At 46.0% G+C, this 25098-nt stretch overlaps 1 protein-coding gene across 1 annotated transcript in view; it reads left to right on the forward strand.

Annotated features, from left to right (window-relative positions):
* Positions 1-25098, forward strand: part of UTP6 (UTP6 small subunit processome component) — a 369699-nt gene that overhangs the window by 254729 nt on the left and 89872 nt on the right. Inside the window, exons 13-14 of the mRNA XM_069199997.1 lie at positions 17144-17221; positions 17326-17505. Coding sequence (XP_069056098.1) covers positions 17144-17221; positions 17326-17505 — 258 coding nt within the window. The remainder of the gene's footprint in view (positions 1-17143; positions 17222-17325; positions 17506-25098) is intronic.

The raw sequence follows: 25098 nt of genomic DNA on the forward strand, positions 1-25098 counted from the left end.
TTTCGAGGGGGGTTTCGAGGTCAAAGCACACAAGCCAGCACCTCACAAGCAACACCGTCCAGTTACCAGGGACAGTATAGAGGAGGTTTTCGGGGACAATATAGAGGAGGGCAATTCCCTAGAAATAGAGGAAGATTTCAGAGCCCCAAAACCCCTACTACTAAACAGTGACTCACATGTCACTCACCCCCTCCACACAACACCAGTGGGGGGAAGAATAGGTCATTATTACAAAGCATGGGAGGAAATCACTACAGACACTTGGGTTCTAGCAATTATCCAACATGGTTATTGCATAGAATTTCTACAATTCCCTCCAAACATACCACCAAAAGCACAAAATTTAACAACACACCATTCCAATCTCCTGGAGATAGAAGTGCAGGCACTATTGCAAAAGAATGCAATCGAATTAGTGCCAAACACACAAATAAACACAGGAGTTTACTCACTGTACTTTCTGATACCAAAGAAGGACAAAACGCTGAGACCAATCCTAGACCTCAGAGTAGTGAACACTTTCATCAAATCAGACCACTTCCACATGGTCACACTACAAGAAGTATTGCCATTGCTAAAACTACACGACTACATGGCAACTTTAGACCTCAAGGATGCTTATTTCCATATACCAATACACCCATCGCACAGAAAATACCTAAGGTTTGTATTCAAAGGAATACATTACCAATTCAAGGTACTGCCTTTCGGATTAACAACCGCACCAAGAGTCTTTACCAAATGTCTAGCGGTAGTCGCTGCACACATAAGAAGGCAGCAAATACATGTGTTCTCATATTTGGACGACTGGCTAATCAAGGCCCATTCGTTCATAGAGTGCTCAAATCACACAAATCAGATCATACAAACCCTCTTCAAACTCGGGTTCACCGTCAACTTTACAAAATCCAACATTCTGCCGCGCAAGGTACAACAATACCTAGGAGCCATAATAGACACATCAAAAGGAGTAGCCACTCCAAGTCCACAAAGAATTCTAAATTTCAACACCATCATACAACGCATGTATCCAACACAAAAGATACAAGCAAAGATGGTATTACAACTCCTAGGCATGATGTCTTCATGCATAGCCATTGTCCCAAACGCAAGACTGCACATGAGGCCCTTACAACAATGCCTAGCATCACAGTGGTCTCAAGCACAGGGTCACCTTCTAGATCTTGTGTTAATAGACCGCCAAACTTACCTCTCGCTTCTGTGGTGGAACAACATAAATTTAAACAAGGGGCGGCCTTTCCAAGACCCAGTGCCACAATACGTAATAACAACAGATGCTTCCATGACAGGGTGGGGAGCACACCTCAATCAACACAGCATACAAGGACAATGGAACGTACATCAAACAAAACTGCATATCAATCACCTAGAACTTCTAGCAGTTTTTAAAGCACTAAAAGCTTTCCAACCAATAATAGTTCACAAATACATTCTCGTCAAAACAGACAACATGACAACAATGTATTATCTAAACAAGCAGGGGGGGACGCACTCCACGCAGTTAAGCCTGCTAGCACAAAAGATTTGGCGTTGGGCAATTCACAACCAAATTCGCCTAATAACACAATTTATACCAGGGATCCAAAATCAACTCGCAGACAATCTCTCTCGAGATCACCAACAGGTCCACGAATGGGAAATTCACCCCCAAATTCTGAACACTTATTTCAAACTCTGGGGAACACCTCAGATAGACTTGTTTGCGACAAGGGAGAACGCAAAATGCCAAAACTTCGCATCCAGATACCCACACAAACAATCCCAAGGCAATGCCCTATGGATGAACTGGTCAGGGATATTTGCTTACGCTTTTCCTCCTCTCCCTCTCCTTCCTTACCTGGTAAACAAACTCAGTCAAAGCAAACTCAAACTCATATTGATAGCACCAACTTGGGCAAGGCAACCCTGGTACACAACGCTGCTAGACCTATCAGTGGTACCCTGCATCAAATTGCCCAACAGGCCAGATCTGTTGACACAGCACAACCAAAAGATCAGACACCCAGATCCAGCATCGCTGAATCTAGCAATCTGGCCCCTGAAATCCTAGAATTCGGGCACTTACAACTTACCCAAGAATGTATGGAAGTCATAAAACAAGCCAGAAGGCCATCCACCAGGCACTGCTATGCAAGTAAATGGAAGAGGTTTGTTTGCTACTGCCATATTAATCAGATACAACCATTACACACAACTCCAGAACATGTAGTGGGTTACTTGCTTCACTTACAAAAATCTAACCTGGCTTTCTCTTCCATTAAAATACACCTTGCAGCAATATCTGCATACCTGCAGACTACCTATTCAACTTCCCTATATAAGATACCAGTCATTAAAGCATTCATGGAGGGCCTTAGGAGAATTATACCACCAAGAACACCACCTGTTCCTTCATGGAACCTAAATGTTGTCCTAACTAGACTTATGGGTCCACCTTTTGAACCCATGCACTCCTGCGACATACAGTTCCTAACCTGGAAGGTGGCATTTCTCATCGCCATTACTTCCCTAAGAAGAGTAAGCGAGATTCAGGCGTTTACAATACAGGAACCTTTTATACAACTACACAAAAATAAAGTCGTCCTAAGGACCAATCCTAAATTTTTGCCAAAGGTTATTTCACCGTTCCATCTAAATCAAACAGTGGAACTTCCAGTGTTTTTTCCACAGCCAGATACCGTAGCTGAAAGGGCACTACATACATTAGATGTCAAAAGAGCATTGATGTATTACATTGACAGAACAAAAAACATCAGAAAGACTAAACAACTATTTATTGCATTTCAAAAACCTCATGCAGGAAACCCAATATCAAAACAAGGTATAGCCAGATGGATAGTTAAATGCATCCAAATCTGCTACCTTAAAGCTAAACGACAGCTGCCCATTACACCAAGGGCACACTCAACCAGAAAGAAAGGTGCTACCATGGCCTTTCTAGGAAACATCCCAATGCAAGAAATATGTAAGGCAGCCACATGGTCTACGCCTCACACATTCACCAAGCACTACTGTGTAGACGTGTTATCCGCACAACAAGCCACAGTAGGTCAAGCCGTATTAAGAACATTATTTCAGACTACTTCCACTCCTACAGGCTGATCCACCGCTTTTGGGGAAATAACTGCTTACTAGTCTATGCAGAACATGCGTATCTACAGCGACAGATGCCATCGAACTGAAAATGTCACTTACCCAGTGTACATCTGTTCGTGGCATCAGTCGCAGTAGATTCGCATGTGCCCACCCGCCTCCCCGGGAGCCTGTAGCAGTTTGGAAGTTACCTTCAATTATTTATATATGTATCATCTCAACCTTAAATAGGTGCATACTTAGTCACTCCATTGCATGGGCACTATTACTACAATTCAACTCCTACCTCACCCTCTGCGGGGAAAAACAATCGAAGATGGAGTCGACGCCCATGCGCAATGGAGACAAAAGGAGGAGTCACTCGGTCCCGTGACTCGAAAGACTTCTTCGAAGAAAAACAACTTGTAACACTCCGGCCCAACACCAGATGGCGAGCTATTGCAGAACATGCGAATCTACTGCGACTGATGCCACGAACAGATGTACACTGGGTAAGTGACATTTTCATTCCTGAGGCTGTGGGAGGTTCCAGTGGACCAACTATGTCCACACCCACTCTTTCAAAGGGGACCCCCACCACTGGAAGTGGAATGAGGGGGGCCTTTGGGTGCCCACCTGTCTTACCACTGGATTGACAGGTGGGGCAGGAGAGGCAAAACTCCTTAACCTTCTGGGACATATTGGGCCAGTAGAAGTGGTTGACTAACCTCTCCCACGTCTTGGTTTGTCCCAAATGCCCAGCAAGGGGAATATCATGGGCTAAGGTCAGAATAAACTCTCTGAACGACTGAGGCACTACCACTCTCCTAGTGGCACCAGGTTTGGGGTCTCTGGCCTCAGTGTACAGGAGTCCATCTTCCCAATAGACCCTATGTGTTCCATTTTTCTTGCCCTTGGACTCTTCAGCAGCTTACTGCCTAAGGCCTTCAAGAGAGGGACAGGTTTCTTGTCCCTTACACAGCTCTTCCCTTGAGGGTCCCCCTGGGCCTAAGAGCTCAACCTGATAAGGTTCAAGCTCCAAAGGCTCAGTTCCCTCAGAGGGCAGAACTTCTTCCTGAGAAGAGAGGTTCTCTTTTTCTGACTGTGTTGCAGTTGGTTTCCCAACTGACTTTCCTTTTCTCTTGGTAGGCTGGGCCATTTTTCCAGACTCCAGCTCTACTTTTTCACCCTGTGCCTTGCATTGTGCTCTTGTTTTTACACACACCAGTTCAGGGATACCCAGCATGGCTGCATGGGTTTTTAGTTCTACCTCAGCCCATGCTGAGGACTCCAGGTCATTTCCAAGCAGACAGTCTACTGGGATGTTTGAGGAGACCACCACCTGTTTCAGGCCATTGACCCCTCCCCATTCTAAAGTTACCATTGCCATGGGATGTGCTTTAGTTTGATTGTCAGCATTGGTGACTGTATAAGTTTTTCCAGTCAGGTATTGGCCAGGGGAAACAGTTTCTCTGTCACCATGGTGACACTGGCACCTGTATCCCTCAGGCCCTCTACACTTGTCCCATTAATAAAGAGCTGCTGCCTGTATTTTTGCATGTTAGGAGGCCAGGCAGCTAGTGTGGCTAAATCCACCCCACCCTCAGAGACTAGAGTAGCTTCAGTGTGGACCCTGATTTGCTCTGGGCACACTGTTGATCCCACTTGGAGACTAGCCATTCCAGTGTTACCTGGATTGGAGTTTGGAGTGGGACTTTTCTTGGAACAGGCCTTGTCTCCAGTTTGGTGTCCAGACTGACTACAGTTTCGACACCAGGCCTTTTTGGGATCAAAGTTTTTACCCTTGTACCCAGGATTGTTTTGTGAAGAGGCTCTGGGCCCACCCTCCTGTGCAGGTTTTTGGGGGCCTTTAGAAGACTCTTGACTATTTTTATTTTTGGCTGTCTCACCACCTTTCCCCTGGGGAGGTTTTGTGACCCCTTTCTTTTGGTCACCCCCTGTGGAAGTTTTGGACACCCTTGTCTTGACCCAATGGTCCGCCTTCTTTCCCAATTCTTGGGGAGAAATTGGTCCTAGGTCTACCAGATGCTGATGCAGTTTATCATTGAAACAATTACTTAACAGGTGTTCTTTCACAAATAAATTGTACAGCCCATCATAATTATTTACACCACTGCCTTGAATCCAACCATCTAGTGTTTTTACTGAGTAGTCTACAAAGTCAACCCAGGTCTGGCTCGAGGATTTTTGAGCCCCCCTGAATCTAATCCTATACTCCTCAGTGGAGAATCCAAAGCCCTCAATCAGGGTACCCTTCATGAGGTCATAAGATTCTGCATCTTGTCCAGAGAGTGTGAGGAGTCTATCCCTACACTTTCCTGTGAACATTTCCCAAAGGAGAGCACCTCAGTGAGATCTGTTCACTTTTCTGGTTACACAAGCCCTCTCAAAAGCTGTGAACCATTTGGTGATGTCATCACCATCTTCATATTTAGTTACAATCCCTTTAGGGATTTTCAACATGTCAGGAGAATCTCTGACCCTATTTATGTTGCTGCCACCATTGATGGGTCCTAGGCCCATCTCTTGTCTTTCCCTCTCTATGGCTAGGATCTGTCTTTCCAAAGCCAATCTTTTGGCCATCCTGGCTAACTGGATGTCCTCTTCACTGGAGTTATCCTTAGTGATTTCAGAGGTGTTGGTCTCTCCTGTGAGGGAACCAGCATCTCTGACTATTATTTTTGGAGTCAGGGTTTGAGAGACCCTGTTCTCCCTAGATAGGACTGGTAGGGGGGAATTTTCCTCCAAGTCACTATCCTCTTCCTCTGAGTTGCCACCCTCAGAGGGGTTGGCCTTTTCAAACTCTGCCAAAAGCTCCTGGAGCTGTATTTTGGTAGGTTTGGGGCCCATTGTTATTTTCTTTATTTTACAGAGTGACCTTAGCTCCCTCATCTTAAGATGGAGGTAAGGTGTGGTGTCGAGTTCCACCACAGTCACATCTGTGCTAGACATTTTGCTTCTAAAAGTTGGAATACTTTTTAAGAATCTACAACTGGTTCTAGAATCTAATTCAAACTTTTACAAACTTTTAAACTCTAAAAGAAATGCTAAACAGGATCTAACACAAGGCCCTAGCAGGTCTTTTAAGAATTTAGAAAACTTTTCAAATTGCAAAAATCAATTTCTAATGACAATTTTGGAATTTGTCGTGTGATCAGGTATTGGCTGGGTAGTCCAGCAAATGCAAAGTCTTGTACCCCACCGCTGATCCACCAATGTAGGAAGTTGGCTCTGTATGTGCTATTTCAAAGTAAGGAATAGCATGCACAGAGTCCAAGGGTTCCCCTTAGAGGTAAAATAGTGGTAAAAATAGATAATACTAATGCTCTATTTTGTGGTAGTGTGGTCGAGCAGTAGGCTTATCCAAGGAGTAGTGTTAAGCATTTGTTGTACATACACATAGACAATAAATGAGGTACACACACTCAGAGACAAATCCAGCCAATAGGTTTTGTATAGAAAAATATCTTTTCTTAGTTTATTTTAAGAACCACAGGTTCAAATTTAACATGTAATATCTTGTTTGAAAGGTATTGCAGGTAAGTACATTAGGAACTTTGAATCATTTCAATTGCATGTATACTTTTCAAGTTATTGACAAATAGCTACTTTAAAAGTGGACACAGTGCAATTTTCACAGTTCCTGGGGGAGGTAAGTTTTTGTTAGTTTTACCAGGTAAGTAAGACACTTACAGGGTTCAGTTCTTGGTCCAAGGTAGCCCACCGTTGGGGGTTCAGAGCAACCCCAAAGTCACCACACCAGCAGCTCAGGGCCGGTCAGGTGCAGAGTTCAAAGTGGTGCCCAAAACGCATAGGCTAGAATGGAGAGACGGGGGTGCCCCGGTTCCGGTCTGCTTGCAGGTAAGTACCCGCGTCTTCGGAGGGCAGACCAGGAGGGTTTTGTAGGGCACCGGGGGGGACACAAGCCCACACAGAAATTTCACCCTCAGCAGCGCGGGGGCGGCCGGGTGCAGTGTAGAAACAAGCGTCGGGTTTGCAATGTTAGTCTATGAGAGATCAACGGATCTCGTCAGCGCTGCAGGCAGGCAAGGGGGGGCTTCCTCGGGGAAACCTCCACTTGGGCAAGGGAGAGGGACTCCTGGGGGTCACTTCTCCAGTGAAAGTCCGGTCCTTCAGGTCCTGGGGGCTGCGGGTGCAGGGTCTTTTCCAGGCGTCGGGACTTAGGTTTCAGAGAGTCGCGGTCAGGGGAAGCCTCGGGATTCCCTCTGCAGGCGGCGCTGTGGGGGCTCAGGGGGGACAGGTTTTGGTACTCACAGTCGTAGAGTAGTCCGGGGGTCCTCCCTGTGGTGTTGGTTCTCCACCAGCCGAGTCCGGGTCGCCGGGTGCAGTGTTGCAAGTCTCACGCTTCTTGCGGGGAGTTGGAGGGTTCTTTAAAGCTGCTTCTGGAAACAAAGTTGCAGTCTTTTTGGAGCAGGTCCGCTGTCCTCGGGAGTTTCTTGTCTTTTTCGAAGCAGGGCAGTCCTCAGAGGATTCAGAGGTCGCTGGTCCCTTGGAAGGCGTCGCTGGAGCAGAGTTCTTTGGAAGGCGGTGAGTTTCTGGAGCCAAGGCAGTTGTCGTCTTCTGGTCTTCCTCTGCAGGGGTTTTCAGCTAGGCAGTCCTTCTTCTTGTAGTTTGCAGGAATCTAATTTTCTAGGGTTCAGGGTAGCCCTTAAATACTAAATTTAAGGGCGTGTTTAGGTCTGGGGGGTTAGTAGCCAATGGCTACTAGCCCTGAGGGTGGGTACACCCTCTTTGTGCCTCCTCCCAAGGGGAGGGGGTCACAATCCTAACCCTATTGGGGGAATCCTCCATCTGCAAGATGGAGGATTTCTAAAAGTTAGAGTCACCTCAGCTCAGGACACCTTAGGGGCTGTCCTGACTGGCCAGTGACTCCTCCTTGTTGCTTTCTTTGTTCCCTCCAGCCTTGCCGCCAAAAGTGGGGGCCGTGGCCGGAGGGGGCGGGCAACTCCACTAAGCTGGAGTGCCCTGCTGGGCTGTGACAAAGGGGTGAGCCTTTGAGGCTCACCGCCAGGTGTCACAGCTCCTGCCTGGGGGAGGTGTTAGCATCTCCACCCAGTGCAGGCTTTGTTACTGGCCTCAGAGTGACAAAGGCACTCTCCCCATGGGGCCAGCAACATGTCTCTAGTGTGGCAGGCTGCTGGAACTAGTCAGCCTACACAGACAGTCGGTTAAGTTTCAGGGGGCACCTCTAAGGTGCCCTCTGGGGTGTATTTTGCAATAAAATGTACACTGGCATCAGTGTGCATTTATTGTGCTGAGAAGTTTGATACCAAACTTCCCAGTTTTCAGTGTAGCCATTATGGTGCTGTGGAGTTCGTGTTTGACAAACTCCCAGACCATATACTCTTATGGCTACCCTGCACTTACAATGTCTAAGGTTTTGTTTAGACACTGTAGGGGTACCATGCTCATGCACAGGTACCCTCACCTATGGTATAGTGCACCCTGCCTTAGGGCTGTAAGGCCTGCTAGAGGGGTGACTGATCTATACTTGCATAGGCAGTGAGAGGCTGGCATGGCACCCTGAGGGGAGTGCCATGTCGACTTACTCGTTTTGTTCTCACTAGCACACACAAGCTGGCAAGCAGTGTGTCTGTGCTGAGTGAGAGGTCTCCAGGGTGGCATAAGACATGCTGCAGCCCTTAGAGACCTTCCTTGGCATTAGGGCCCTTGGTACTAGAAGTACCAGTTACAAGGGACTTATCTGGATGCCAGGGTCTGCCAATTGTGGATACAAAAGTACAGGTTAGGGAAAGAACACTGGTGCTGGGGCCTGATTAGCAGGCCTCAGCACACTTTCAATTGTAAACATAGCATCAGCAAAGGCAAAAAGTCAGGGGGCAACCATGCCAAGGAGGCATTTCCTTACAATGTGTATCTGCAGCTACACATGCCATTGAATGGAAAATGTCTCTTACCCAGTGTACATCTGTTCGTGGCATGTTCCGCTGAAGATTCACATGCGCCCTCCCTGGGAGACTGTAGCCGTTTAAGTTACATATAAAATTTGTACATATGTATATACATCTCTATTCCATTGCATGGCCACCTCTTTATTTAAACTCTGTATATACATCTCTGTTCCATTGCATGGACATCTCTTTCTTTACACTCTGTCACTCCTACCTTACCCTCTGCGGAAAAAAATCTAAGATGGAGTCTATGCCCATGGCCAATGGAGCCGAAAAGGAGGAGTCACTCTGTCCCATGACTCGAAAAGACTTCTTCGAAGAAAAACAACTTGTAACACTCCGAGCCCAACACCAGATGGCAGGACCTGTGCATAGCATGTGAATCTGCAGCGGAACATGCCACGAACAGATGTACACTTGGTAAGTGACAATTTCCCTATATATATATATATATATATATATATATATATATATATATATATATATATAAAATAAAACAATACATGAATAAAAAAAAAAAACGTAAGATCCAGCAAGTCTCAGCATTGACATGTGGTGTCCCTTCGTGCCTAGCTCTCCCACATGGAGGTAGGGCTTGCAATTTTCTAACTTGCCAGGCCTGGCGTTCCCACTCTTGTCCCAGTATGGCCTCGGGGAGAAAACACAGAAAGAGAATCACTGAGACTATTCCTGTGAGCCAGTCGCACCATCACCAACACCCCAATGCTTAAGTGGAAAAACAAAACAAGCTAAAGAAAGGTTGTGCATGTGTGGTCTCTTCCTTCCCCATTCTATTCAATATTTCCTCTCTTCTCCTCCCTATATTCAGTTAGTTGAAGGAGCGCCTCTTCCTCCACCACCAACTCCAAATACCCCCAATGCGGGACTTGTCTGAGGCCACAGATAGACTCTGGAGTTGTGGCATTCGTGGATCACTGGCCTTGACTCCCTGCGCGGTCTCGGTGCACCCTCTGCCTCTGCATGCTGGAAACTCCCCTCTCGCTGAGTCCTTCCTTGCTTGGGGTTTGCCGTCTCGTTCTTCCTCTCCCCTGCAGGCCTCTGTTAAGAACGAGGCAGGCACGGTCCCAGATAGAGCTGCTTTATTCATGAGTCTAAGCACTACCTTGTCACTTTACCAACTGACAGTTCTGTCACCAACATTCTAATCCATATGCCTGGACAATCCAAACAGAACAATCACGGGCGGATGGGAGAGGAAATAGGAAAGAGGGATGGAAGTTACCATGTTTAGAAAACAGAAAATGGATTATATGTTACCCATTATGTAATTATGTACAACACCATGCTAATAAACGCAATTAATCTTAAATTTTTATGTTGTAATTTCAACACGTCCCTTTTTTTAAAGGAGAAAATATAACTGCAGTAAAATGCACATCATCAACTAAACTTACTTGTAAAGTAGGTCCTTCTGAGAATGTCCTATAAAATAAAAAGTATACAGGACACAAAATATGGTATGAGTACATCCAACGTAGTAATATAGGCCCTGTGCCATTAAGACCTTCTTTTTGCCCTGTCTGATACTCTGCTCTTAATTGGCTATTCATTGTCATCAGATGAAGTTGGGTCACCTGGAGCATTGGCTAATGTTCCATTGAAATTTGCCACTTTGTCCATACTGGCAGTGGAATGTGCGACTGGTGCTGCTGCATCTGCTGCACCGCCACATTGCTGTGTCTATAACGTTGACGCTCAGTATGAAAGAAGCACAGCCGGACAATTCACTATCTGATAAAAAAAAGAAGGAATGAGCTCTAATGCTAGACATGCTGCCAAATTAAAGGAACAATTGTCTAATGATATTATGCCTCTGAGTTCACATCTGCGTATCGCAACTGACAGGCGCCCCGTACTGAGATAGCGTATAAGCTCGCATAAGATACTGGTATTGTCTTAGCAAAAGCAGGAACATATGCAGGAAGAGTCTGCGGTCGCTTCCTTACCTTCAGGTGGTTTACCAATACTGAATTTTCAGGTATCACAATGTTCCCAGGTACTCCAACGTAGGTGCCTAGTGCTGAGTCACCTTACCAACTTGTGGGACCATAAGACACAGGGTGGAGGTTCTACACTGTCCCCTGCACAGCTGGTTCCATCCTCATCGCCAGTGTTAACGAGGCGGACACTGTTCTAGATGGAGCTACTTTATTCAGGAGTCTAAGCATCACCATGTCACTTCACCAACTGACAGTTCTGTCACCAACATTCTGATCCAGAAGCCTGGACAATCTAAACAGAACAATCATGGTGAGGAGGAGAAATCATGTTTAATAAACAGAAAATGGATAATATGTTAAACAATATGTAAATATGTACAACACCATGCTAATAAATGGAATTACAACTGAAAGATTTAAGACTAATTAAAACAGACTCTTTCCCCAACAACGCCAGACGTCTTGTCCTCTCCCACGCAGTGCTCTGTCCCGGTTGCGTCCTTCCAATTCAGCCGCTTCATCTGCTTCCGCTTTGGGTGCCCCAGTGTTCTCCCAACAGCTGCCCTGCCTATGCGGGTGGCCTCGTTTTCTGCTTCCTGTCGTTGACGTCCGGGATGATGGAGTCGGCACATCTGGATTGTGTGCCCTATGTTCCTGCAGGGCTGCTTCGTCAGCCATGTTATAGAGGAGGCCATCGACCGGATTACACCACTTAAAACACTTTGGCTGCAGTCCCTGCCCTGAGATCACTTATTTTAAATGTATTTTCACTGCACGCAGTCTTCTATCTCTGTGCTACAGGAAGCCATGATGGTAGAGTTGACAAATCGGTACATGTGGGAAAAGTTCCATGTTTCTGTTCCTCACAATTTATAAAGCATTTCCTCAAGTAAATGATGGCCACATGTACTAAAATCGAAAATAGAGGAGGTTGTGCAGGTAAAAAATAATAGGATGAGTCATGGGTCTGGCTTCGGTCTGAGTCCGTGCACGAGCTGAACCTCAAACACGTTGGGCTTAATTACAACTTTGGAGGAGGTGTTAATCCGTCCCAAATGTGACGGATATACCACCAGCCGTATTACGAGTTCCATAGGATATAATGGACTTGTAATACGGCTGGTGGTATATCCGTCACTTTACCGTCACTTTTAGGACGGATTAACACCTCCTCCAAAGTTGTAATCAGGCCCTTAATTTCTTTAACATAAAGAAGTGTTTGACCTTAGTGCACTGGATAATATCACTGCCTTGACACATTTATTAAAAGTGATAGTTTTTAAAAGCATTCATGGCTCCCCCTGCACGCCCAACGACAATGCCATTAGTGAACCAAACAGCAAATCAGTAGTCCTATAAACCCTGAGTCCTATTTTTATTAAGATTTTGTGCCTGGTTTGCATCACTTATGTGGCTCAGCCCTGACGTAAAAATCCTTTTTGGCATTTACTAAGCCATGTAAAGTTGATATGTGTGACTTTAATGGTTTATTAAATACAAAGTAACACAGGGAAGCATACATCAATGCTTTGTGATACTTTGCATCGAGTAGGCATTACATGGCTGGTGCATGGGCATATACATGCACCTACTGATGTATTTTGACACAACACCAAAATGGTGTGTCTACCCGAAAGAGGTGTATCAAAGAAAAATGTATTTTTTTCCTTGTTATTTCATTTTAGATTTCCTATCCTGCACAAAAACAATCTTGCTTTTAACGCACGCACCCTTGCATGCTGGTCCAGGGGTGTCTGCATTGGTACTAGGCTGCAGACAGTGCATCATCGCTGTGAGAGACCAGAAGTGAGTCATATCTTGGTAAATATGTCACAATTCTATTCCACGCAGCAAGTTGCCTTGCTATGTTGTGTGAAAGAAAAGTAAAAGCCTAGATTCTTATTTTCAGAGGAGCAACACTATAGTCGGTTAAATCTACCATAGTAGGCGCTTGTACAGCCCACATCCTGAACTCTGGTATTTAAAAATGCACTCAGATGTGATAATAAAGAAAGGGAAGGCTCAGCAAATAAAATATAAATAAAATATATGCCTAAGATCACCCTCATCAAACAAGCAGGGAAGGGGGTATTGATTCCAGGTATCTAGTTTCACATTTTGAAATTCAGCCACCAGATGGGTGGGTATCTCGCTCCCAATCAATCTCTCTCTCTCTCTCTCTCTCTCTCTCTCTCTCTCTCTCTCTCTCTCTCTCTCTCTCTCTCTCTCTCTCTCTTTTTCTCTTTCTCTTTCTCTTTTTCTCTTTCTCTTTCTCTTTCTCTTTCTCTTTCTCTTTCTCTTTCTCTCTCTCTTTCTCTCTTTCTCTCTTTCTCTCTCTTTCTCTCTCTTTCTCTCTCTTTCTCTCTCTTTCTCTCTCTTTCTCTCTTTCTCTCTCTTTCTCTCTTTCTCTCTCTTTCTCTCTCTTTCTCTCTCTTTCTCTCTCTTTCTCTCTTTCTCTCTCTTTCTCTCTCTTTCTCTCTCTTTCTCTCTCTTTCTCTCTCTTTCTCTCTCTCTTTCTCTCTTTCTCTCTTTCTCTCTTTCTCTCTTTCTCTCTTTCTCTCTTTCTCTCTTTCTCTCTTTTTCTCTTTTTCTCTTTTTCTCTTTTTCTCTTTTTCTCTTTTTCTCTTTTTCTCTTTTTCTCTTTTTCTCTTTTTCTCTTTTTCTCTTTCTCTCTTTTTCTCTTTCTCTCTTTCTCTCTTTCTCTCTCTCTTTCTCTCTCCTTACATTAAAGATCACTGTTTTGTCTTCATTATTGGCTCAGGACAAAAGTAAAAGTGACACAGAGATATCAGGCTAAACTCAGTACCCCAGACCAAACTACCAAGCCAAGAATGCATTTATTTGAGAGGCGTCACACTTCAAACACCCCCATAAACCATGAAGTGACTGTCAAAAACACAGATTGTCCTCTTGTTTTTGGGCTCGGGGCACAACACCAAGTTGTGCATCGAAGGCTCCCTCCTGCAGCCAAAAGCAGTCTTGGACTGTGATGCAAATCTGTATGTCACCGAACACCAAAAGAAATCACTGACTTTGTGCAAGCCTCGCACCAAGTCGAGGATGCAGACTTGTTCCTACTCTCAAGGGCACTCTAATAAATAGGTCCTTGTAACTCTTAAAGTTGCTAAGTGTGAGTCTAAAAAGAAGAAGTCGAAGCAGGACTCAATTCCATCCCACCACTCTCTGTTAAAGAGAAGTTGGAAGGGCATCAGGGTGGCAACATATCTCGCACCTGATCCCTGATCACGAAGCCCCTCAACGTGCTTTGAATTTCCCAGGCCATCGACAATGCTGCAGCTGGTTGAGGCCTTGAGGGAGACTATACTGTGTACTTTCTGTGCTGTAACACTTCCATCTGGATGCCTTCACAGCTAGTAGATTCATCTTTTGTGCAGTCTATTCCCCTTGTGCCTGCCTTGAGTTCCGCACCAACGTTGGTGCCAACTTCAGTTCTGGCTCCAACATCTTCTCTGGTCCCTTCTCCACTGACGCCGGTCCCAACGTTGTTAGTGATGGATGTCGATCCTCCTGTCAGCTCCAGTGTCCGATCTGGAGCCAAATCCCCTTCGATCTCTATCAAGATCACTCCTTGATTCTACTCCACTGCACCCAGCCCTAGTTTGCTCTAATTCTGACAAAACTCTCCCTCCTCCACATAGCCTTCTTCAAAGGCTTTATCACCTTTTTATTTCAGAGTCTGATAAACCTGATGATGGGGATTGGGATGACTTGCCCCCATATGATGATGATGAGGAGGAGGATGAAATGTACATAAACTGACAGGAGGCCAGTGGTCTAGAGACCTCACGGTGTTGGGGTTGCCCCTTGAAACCTCTACATAGAAAGCCCATCCTTTGCTGTAGTGATTAGGCTTGCAGCCAAGATCCCATGCCTATAACTACCTTCAGTGAAAGTTGAATGCCCTTACGTTGGTTTTGCACCTTGGGTCAGCTTCATCTGAGCCCTTGCTTCCATTTAATGAGGGCTTGACTCATACACTTATGGGCAGGTGGGCGAATCTCTTGCTATATGCATGCCCTTTGAGACACGGCTAAGTAGATATTGACAGCGGCCCCACAGGAATTTTGGACCTCTGGCTGAAAATATTCAAGACAGTCTGGATACAGCAAAGTATGTCACTAGAACTGGCCAGGATACGACTAACTGCTTGGTGCGTGTAGTTGACACTAGTGTGGTCCTCGCCTCCGGGAAAGGATGTGATCCATTAGCTCTTCTGGGGATGTCTGCATCCTGAGATGGTGTAGGACATCTTTTGATAGTGAGAAGAAACCTGGCTGGATCTTTTCACCAATATCGAGAACGCGCAGTGCTAAGAATTTTTTCGTGTTCGAGTTCCCAAGAACATTGACAAAAGGGGACATTTTCAGGCTAGAGTAAAGCACTCGACATCTATACTCCTTTTCGCCCCTGCGTCTTATATCTTGAGTTCTGAAGAAGATCAGGAACGATTAGGACCAAATCCAAACTGGTAAATGGCAGTTCTGTACATGAGCATTTGTTCTTATCAGGCTACCACTGCAGAAAGATATTTTGTCCCAGCCAGTAGGTCGGAGTTCTACATCTGCACCTGTGCAGTCTACACCCCAGTGCATGGAGATTGAGCTGCAGCAGTTAAGTGTGTTCATTCTGCTAGAAGAGGTTGTTAAAGGATGCTTGGACATGAGGATGACATCCACAAAGTCAATCTACCCTGTATACTGGGACAAATTTGTGGCCAGACCTGCAGTCCGCAAGACAGACCACTTATAAGCCAAGCTGTTTGAGGTATTTAGTCCTTGGTCCAGCAGGTTCTTGCAGTAAGTACTCCTAAATAATATTTGTTAGTCCTTTTGGCCTTTTTTGTTTACTTTAAACAGACCAAGTGTCCTTGTTTAAATCACCTGTTGTGCTGCAGTTTATTAAATGGTTCACACACAGGTTCCCATTCAAACAGTTTGCGATGCCACAGTTGCATCTCATTTTGTTCTGACTTTCCTCATGCGTACCCCCTTCGCTTGCAAGTACCAGTGCTTGCTGTATTTTTTCACTCTCATGATAGTCTTCAGATTGTCGCGTAAGTGAGCTCCAAGCTTTGTCTGTTCAGCCCCCTTACATCACATTTTGTGAAGGTATGCTGGTGTTTAGTATCAGAGCAGCCGCCTTCCTGATATTTGAGACTCCGTTTCACATTGATAAAAACATCACCCTCCCAATGTTCTTTTTTTACTCTCACTCCATGAAAGAGGAGAGACTCCATCAACTGGTTCCCAAAAGAACTCTTAGCTCTTATATTGATTGTACCAGATTCCATTGGATGGATGATCTACTCTTTCTCGGTTTCTTCGGAGCGAAGAAATGCAAGGTGGTGCAGAAACAGAACATAATCATTGGTACCCTGCAGTTAAGTGAACTAGAGAAGCAATGTTGTTGTTCAAGAAACCATATGACATGGAGTCCCTTCTTTAAAGGACAAAAGCTCTCACCCACCAATTGGTGGCATGCTTTATTATAGGGCTCCTCCTCACACCAACAAATGTGGTTGCCAGTTTTGGGTTCAGCCCTGTGGAACAAGGGAGCTCTACTTGATGCTCAGGATGAGAGCCTATGATCTGCTTTATCAACCTGAACATCCATAAGGGCTCACCTTTAAGCAATATTGAAGCCCACACCATCAACCACCGTTGTCAGAGTGAGGAAGAGCCTTATGATGAAGGATGCTACCAGTTGGTGCGTAAGGGGCTTTCTGAACCCACATCAGAGACCCTCCACACTGGTACCGCCAATTGGTTTTCAGTGCTTGTCTAGGTGCGTGAAAAGAGTTAAGCAAGAAACTGATGTTGGCACACAGGGAGCTGGATGACGATGCCTAGTGTTGTGCGGTAGCACTGCTGTGAAAACCTTTGGCTACGGTCTGTCACCTCGGGGATATTCTAAAAGCGAAGACTCAGCCGTTAGATGCAGTATCCACCAGAAACAGTCGCTGAAAGTAAGTAACTTGTTCATGCCACTGGCTGAATGACGTAGATACCACACCGTAGTAATTACTTTCTTTTGTGATCCAAGTCATACTTGACTATTGGCATTTTCTGAGTTGTTATGATACTTTTTTTTTTTTTTTTTTTTACCCGTTTTCAGAGACGAGACCGGCTACTGAGTGCATTTCGCAGAGCACATGAATCCAGCCTGTTACAACAAAGTTTATACGTTGACTGGGTAAGGGATGTAAACACCTGTTGGAGAGAAAACTGTTTTACTTTCGCATCCCAGTATTGTTCAACAGTCACCTTTTGATAAATAATTTTAATTTGCATTTCCAGCTTCACCTGTTACTGGACCTAAATCAATCTGATATGGCGGTAAAAATTGCCGAAGCTGCAACTAAATGTTTTAGTCAGTCAGTGCAAATGTGGCAAACGAGACTGCAGCTGTTGATGAAACTTAAGAGTAAGGAAATTGCTCTGCATTTTGAGGAGGCTTTTACTCTAGTGAAAACGAAGGTTAGTGGATGATTAAATATTTTCAAATTGTGACGGAAAAACGTTGATATAGCGTAGAAAATAAATGATGGCAGTGATAATCAGCATAGCAGTTGCTTTGGGTGTCACATGCTACAAATTAGATTAATTTCCACATAATAAGCCTACATAGATCAGTTATGATTTTATGCCCAGCTAATTTATTTATGAACCATCACCTGTTCGATGAGTGACGAGGGAAACGTTAATTAACTTGTTTCTTTTGCCTTGAAAAATGCCACCCAATGTCAGTAGATCCCTTTTGTACCTTGAAAGCAATCTTGCATTCCTCAGTGAATATTTGCCATAGCATGCAGGCTATTTTTCATACATTTAATCTAAAAACTGCTTATAAAATCACCTCTACTGTGAATTTAGCCATTCATAAATGTTCTTCTTTCTTCGTTTTTAATCATTTATTTTTAAAGCCTCCTAGGTAATCTTTTCCCTCATCTGACAGAGGGTTGGAACTTTAAATTACCAATACGCCTAAAGATGCATCTCAAAACTATTTTTTTACTCCTATAAAGAATTACTTTGGGATTTTCTCTGTCAAATAATTTTTACGTAGCCTTAACATCAGTGTAGATATTTGTCTTCTTTTGTTTTCTAATGTAGCCTTTACCATCAAGTATCTGCATTACTGCATTAAAGAATCTGTACTCTTCCCTCTACGAAGACTCACAAATGATTTAGAAAAATGTGTAAGAATGGGGCTTCTTTTTCCTGCAGCGTGCCATTCCCAAGTGATATATCTTATAAATATTTTCACTGTAGACTGAGGTAAAGCCCCCGACCCACTGGTGAAACCATTATATATCCTACAACAATGCACCTTTGAAACCTGAACATGTTATAGTTTCATATGCTGAGTAAATTTAGCAGTTTAGTATTTAGGCCAGGATATTTCAACTTTTTTTGCACTGTATTTATTTTGGAGGTGACTGTAGGTATGTACAGCATGACTTTAGTATCACCAAGAAATCCACAATACACCAGGCACTGGTTCTACCTTTAGGTTTATTTTTTAACACCAACCAGTTTGAATGTGATTCATGTTGCCGTAAAGTTCAAACAAAGCACTTTTTTTACTGGCTGCATCAAGCATAGGCAACTCAAATATTAAACTTAAATGCCAAGACATCCAAAAACCATTTCGTTTCAAATCAATCATTTTATGAAAAACTAGGTTTGTAGGACACACCCTATCAAGATTCACCATCATTGTAAAATAACAAAGAGCAGGAAGAGGGCTTGCTCTGCGCACCAAAAATAAAACTTACAAATGAGGTAGCCATTTCTACTTTGCTACTGTTTGTTGCTCATGAGACACAAGATAAAGGACTGCACTTAAATTACCACCACAGAGTGATATACTTCCTTGTCCCTCTTACATTTCAATGCAGCACTGATGTAGGAAGTTGGCTCTGTATATGCTATTTCAAAGTAAGAAATAGTGTGCACAGATTCCAAGGGTTCCCCTTAGAGGTAAGATAGTGGCAAAAACAGATAATTCTAATGCTCTATTTTGTGGCAGTGTGGTCGATCAGTAGTCTTATCAGAGGGTAGTGTTAAGCATTTGTTGTACACACACAGGCAATATATGAGGAACACACACTCAAAGACAATTCCAGGCCAATAGGTTTTTATATAGAAAAATATATTTTCTTAGTTTATTTTAAGAACCACAGGTTCAGAATTTACAAACAATACTTTAAATGAAAGGTATTTCACTCAGGTATCTTAGGAACTTTGAATCATCACAATAGCATGTACAGTTTTGGCAAAAATGGCAATAAGCGATTTTAAAATTGGCCACAGTTCAAAATTCAACAGTTCCTGGGGGAGGTAAGTATTTGTTAGTTTCACAGGTAAGTAAAACACTTACAGGGTTCAAAGTTGGGTCCAAGGTAGCCCACCGTTGGGGGTTCAGGGCAACCCCAAAGTTACCACACCAGCAGCTCAGGGCCAGTCAGGTGCAGAGGTCAATGTGGTGCCCAAAACACATAGGCTTCAATGGAAATAGGGGTGCCCCGGTTCCAGTCTGCCAGCAGGTAAGTACCCGTGACTTCGGAGGGCAGACCAGGGGGGTTTTGTAGGGCACCGGGGGGGGACACAAGTTAGCACAGAAAGTACACCCTCAGCGGCACAAGGGCGGCCGGGTGCAGAGTGCAAACAGGTGTCGGGTTTGCAATAGGTTTCAATGGGAGACCCAGGGGTCTCTTCAGTGGTGCAGGCAGGCAAGGGGGGGGCTCCTTGCGGTAGCCACCACCTGGGTTAGGGAGAGGGCCACCTGGGGGTCGCTCCTGCACTGGAGGTCGGATCCTTCAGGTCCTTGGGGCTGCGGGTGCAGTGTGTTTCCTAGGCGTCGGGTTCTTTGAAGCAGGCAGTCGCGGTCAAGGGGAGCCTCTGGATTCCCTCTGCAGGCGTTGCTGTGGGGTCTCAGGGGGGTCAACTCTAGCTACTCACGGGCTCGCAGTCGGCGGGGAGTCCTCCCTGTAGAGTTAGTTTTCCACAGGTCGAGCCGGGGGCGTCGGGTGCAGAGTGGAAAGTCTCACACTTCCGGCGGGAAACGTGTGGTTTTTAAAAGTTGCTTCTTTGTTGCAAAGTTGCAGTTTCTTTGGAACAGGGCCGCTGTCCTCGGGAGTTCTTGGTCCTTTTAGATGCAGGGTAGTCCTCTGAGGCTTCAGAGGTCGCTGGACCCTGGGGGACGCGTCGCTGTTTCAGTTTTTCTCGAAGTGGGGAGACAGGCCGGTAGGGCTGGGGCCAAAGCAGTTGGTGTCTCCGTCTTCTCTGCAGGGCTTCAGGTCAGCAGTCCTTCTTCGTCTTCAGGTTGCAGTAATCCCTCTTCCTAGGTTCTGGGGGCCCTTAAATACTCAGTTTAGGGGTGTGTTTAGGTCTGGGGGGTTAGTAGCCAATGGCTACTAGCCCTGAGGGTGGCTACACCCTCTTTGTGCCTCCTCCCTGTGGGGAGGGGGGCACATCCCTAATCCTATTGGGGGAATCTTCCATCTGCAAGATGGAGGATTTCTAAAAGTCAGAGTCATCTCAGCTCAGGACACCTTAGGGGTTGTTTGGACTGGCCAGTGACGACTCCTTGTTTTTCTCATTATCTCCTCCGGCCTTGCCGCCAAAAGTGGGGCCGTGGCTGGAGGGGGCAGGCATCTCCACTAGCTGGGATGCCGTGTGGCGCTGTAACAAAGGGGGTGAGCCTTTGAGGCTTACCGCCAGGTGTTACAGTTCCTGCAGGGGGTGGTAAGAAGCACCTCCGCCCAGTACAGGCTTTGTTACTAGCCACAGAGTGACAAAGGCACTCTCCCCATATGGCCAGCAACATGTCTGGTGTGTGGCAGGCTGGCAAAACTAGTCAGCCCACACCGGAAGTCGGGTATGTTTTCAGGGGGCATCTCTAATATGCCCTCTGGGTGTATTTCACAATAAAATGTACACTGGCATCAGTGTGCATTTATTGTGCTGAGAAGTTTGATAACAAAATTCCCAGTTTTCAGTGTAGCCATTATGGTGCTGTGGAGTTCGTGTATGACAGACTCCCAGATCATATACTCTTATGGCTACCCTGCACTTACAATGGCTAAGGTTTTGCTTAGACACTGTAGGGACATAGTGCTCATGCACCTATGCCCTCACCTGTGGTATAGTGCACCCTGCCTTAGGGCTGTAAAGCCTGCTAGAGGGGTGACTTATCTATGCCACAGGCAGTGTGAGGTTGGCATGGCACTCTGAGGGGAGTGCCATGTCGACTTAGTCATTTTCTCCCCACCAGCACACACAGGCTGGCAAGCAGTGTGTCTGTGCTGAGTGAGGGGTCCCCAGGGTGGCATAAGAGATGCTGCAGCCCTTAGAGACTTCCCTGGCATCAGGGCCCTTGGTACCAGAGGTAGCAGTTACAAGGGACTTACCTGGATGCCAAAGGTACAGACAAAGGTACAGGTTAGGGAAAGAACACTGGTGCTGGGGCCTGGTTAGCAGGCCTCAGCACACTTTCAAATCATAACTTTGTATCAGCAAGGCCAAAAAGTCAGGGGGTAACCATGCCAAGGAGGCATTTCCTTACAACTGACCATCAATTTTAGCATTTTTTTAAAGTGAAGCTTTTAAGTTTATGTTCAATGGCATGTGTGGCTGAACATGCACATGCTCTGCATACTCCTGCCATCTAGTGTTGGGTCCGGAGTGTTGCAAGTTGTTCTTCTTTGATAAAGCATTTTTCTCAGTCTTGAGATCAAGTGACTTCTCCTTCTCCGTGATATTGCAAATTGGCATCAACTCCATTATTAGATTGTTTTCTCTCTGCCGTTGGGTCAGAGGTATGTCTTCGCTATGTCTTTCGACTTGCTCTGGTTCGAAACTTTCCTTCTATGTTCCCTTTATCAATGGTTGTAAGGAAATGCCTCCTTGGCATGGTTACCCCCTGACTTTTTGCCTTTGCTGATGCTATGTTTTGAATTGAAAGTGTGCTGAGGCCTGCTAACCAGGCCCCAGCACCAGTGTTCTTTCCCTAACCTGTACTTTTGATTCCACAATTGGCACACCTGGCATCCAGATAAGTCCCTTGTAACTGGTACCTCTGGTACCAAGGGCCCTGATGCCAGGGAATGTCTCTAAGGGCTGCAGCATGTATTATGCCACCCTAAGAGACCCCTCACTCAGCACAGACCCACTGCTTACCAGCTTGTGTGTGCTAGTGAGAACAAAATGAGTAAGTCGACATGGCACTCCCCTCAGGGTGCCATGCAAGCCTCTCACTGCCTATGCAGTATAGGTAAGACACCCCTCTAGCAGGCCTTACAGCCCTAAGGCAGGGTGCACTATACCATAGGTGAGGGTACCAGTGCATGAGCACTGTGCCCCTACAGTGTCTAAGCAAAACCTTAGACATTGTAAGTGCAGGGTAGCCATAAGAGTATATGGTCTGGGAGGCTGTTTTACACGAACTCCACAGCACCATAATGGCTATACTGAAAACTGGGAAGTTTGGTATCAAACTTCTCAGCACAATAAATGCACACTGTAGGAAGTTGGCTCTGTATGTGCTATTTCAAAGTAAGGAATAGCATGCACAGAGTCCAAGGGTTCCCCTTAGAGGTAAAATAGTGGTAAAAATAGATAATACTAATGCTCTATTTTGTGGTAGTGTGGTCGAGCAGTAGGCTTATCCAAGGAGTAGTGTTAAGCATTTGTTGTACACACACATAGACAATAAATGAGGTACACACACTCAGAGACAAATCCAGCCAATAGGTTTTGTTATAGAAAAATATCTTTTCTTAGTTTATTTTAAGAACCACAGGTTCAAATTCTACATGTAATATCTCATTTGAAAGGTATTGCAGGTAAGTACTTTAGGAACTTTAAAGCATAAAAATTGCATGTATACTTTACAAGTTATTGACAAATAGCTGTTTTAAAAGTGGACACTTAGTGCAATTTTCACAGTTCCTAGGGGAGGTAAGTTTTGGTTAGTTTTACCAGGTAAGTAAGACACTTACAGGGTTCAGTTCTTGGTCCAAGGTAGCCCACCGTTGGGGGTTCAGAGCAACCCCAAAGTCACCACACCAGCAGCTCAGGGCCGGTCAGGTGCAGAGTTCAAAGTGGTGCCCAAAACACATAGGCTAGAATGGAGAGAAGGGGGTGCCCCGGTTCCGGTCTGCTTGCAGGTAAGTACCCGCGTCTTCGGAGGGCAGACCAGGGGGGTTTTGTAGGGCACCGGGGGGGACACAAGCCCACACAGAAATTTCACCCTCAGCAGCGCGGGGGCGGCCGGGTGCAGTGTAGAAACAAGCGTCGGGTTTGTAATGGAAGTCAATGGGAGATCTCGGGATCTCTTCAGCGCTGCAGGCAGGCAAGGGGGGGATTCCTCGGGGAAACCTCCACTTGGGCAAGGGAGAGGGACTCCTGGGGGTCACTTCTCCAGTGAAAGTCCGGTCCTTCAGGTCCTGGGGGCTGCGGGTGCAGGGTCTCTCCCAGGCGTCGGGACTTTGGATTCAAAGAGTCGCGGTCAGGGGAAGCCTCGGGATTCCCTCTGCAGGCGGCGCTGTGGGGGCTCAGGGGGGACAGGTTTTGGTACTCACAGTATCAGAGTAGTCCTGGGGTCCCTCCTGGGGTGTTGGATCTCCACCAGCCGAGTCGGGGTCGCCGGGTGCAGTGTTGCAAGTCTCACGCTTCTTGCGGGGAGCTTGCAGGGTTCTTTCAAGGCTGCTGGAAACAAAGTTGCAGCCTTTCTTGGAGCAGGTCCGCTGTCCTCGGGAGTTTCTTGTCTTTTCGAAGCAGGGGCAGTCCTCAGAGGATGTCGAGGTCGCTGGTCCCTTTGGAAGGCGTCGCTGGAGCAGGATCTTTGGAAGGCAGGAGACAGGCCGGTGAGTTTCTGGGGCCAAGGCAGTTGTCGTCTTCTGGTCTTCCTCTGCAGGGGTTTTTCAGCTAGGCAGTCCTTCTTCTTGTAGTTGCAGGAATCTGATTTTCTAGGGTTCAGGGTAGCCCTTAAATACTAAATTTAAGGGCGTGTTTAGGTCTGGGGGGTTAGTAGCCAATGGCTACTAGCCCTGAGGGTGGGTACACCCTCTTTGTGCCTCCTCCCAAGGGGAGGGGGTCACAATCCTAACCCTATTGGGGGAATCCTCCATCTGCAAGATGGAGGATTTCTAAAAGTTAGAGTCACTTCAGCTCAGGACACCTTAGGGGCTGTCCTGACTGGCCAGTGACTCCTCCTTGTTGCTTTCTTTGTTCCCTCCAGCCTTGCCGCCAAAAGTGGGGGCCGTGGCCGGAGGGGGCGGGCAACTCCACTAAGCTGGAGTGCCCTGCTGGGCTGTGACAAAGGGGTGAGCCTTTGAGGCTCACCGCCAGGTGTCACAGCTCCTGCCTGGGGGAGGTGTTAGCATCTCCACCCAGTGCAGGCTTTGTTACTGGCCTCAGAGTGACAAAGGCACTCTCCCCATGGGGCCAGCAACATGTCTCTAGTGTGGCAGGCTGCTGGAACCAGTCAGCCTACACAGATAGTTGGTTAAGTTTCAGGGGGCACCTCTAAGGTGCCCTCTGTGGTGTATTTTACAATAAAATGTACACTGGCATCAGTGTGCATTTATTGTGCTGAGAAGTTTGATACCAAACTTCCCAGTTTTCAGTGTAGCCATTATGGTGCTGTGGAGTTCGTGTTTGACAGACTCCCAGACCATATACTCTTATGGCTACCCTGCACTTACAATGTCTAAGGTTTTGTTTAGACACTGTAGGGGTACCATGCTCATGCACTGGTACCCTCACCTATGGTATAGTGCACCCTGCCTTAGGGCTGTAAGGCCTGCTAGAGGGGTGTCTTACCTATACTGCATAGGCAGTGAGAGGCTGGCATGGCACCCTGAGGGGAGTGCCATGTCGACTTACTCGTTTTGTCCTCACTAGCACACACAAGCTGGCAAGCAGTGTGTCTGTGCTGAGTGAGAGGTCTCCAGGGTGGCATAAGACATGCTGCAGCCCTTAGAGACCTTCCTTGGCATCAGGGCCCTTGGTACTAGAAGTACCAGTTACAAGGGACTTATCTGAATGCCAGGGTGTGCCAAT

The sequence above is a fragment of the Pleurodeles waltl genome, chromosome 7, assembly GCF_031143425.1.
Source record: "Pleurodeles waltl isolate 20211129_DDA chromosome 7, aPleWal1.hap1.20221129, whole genome shotgun sequence".
Lineage (NCBI taxonomy): Eukaryota > Metazoa > Chordata > Amphibia > Caudata > Salamandridae > Pleurodeles > Pleurodeles waltl.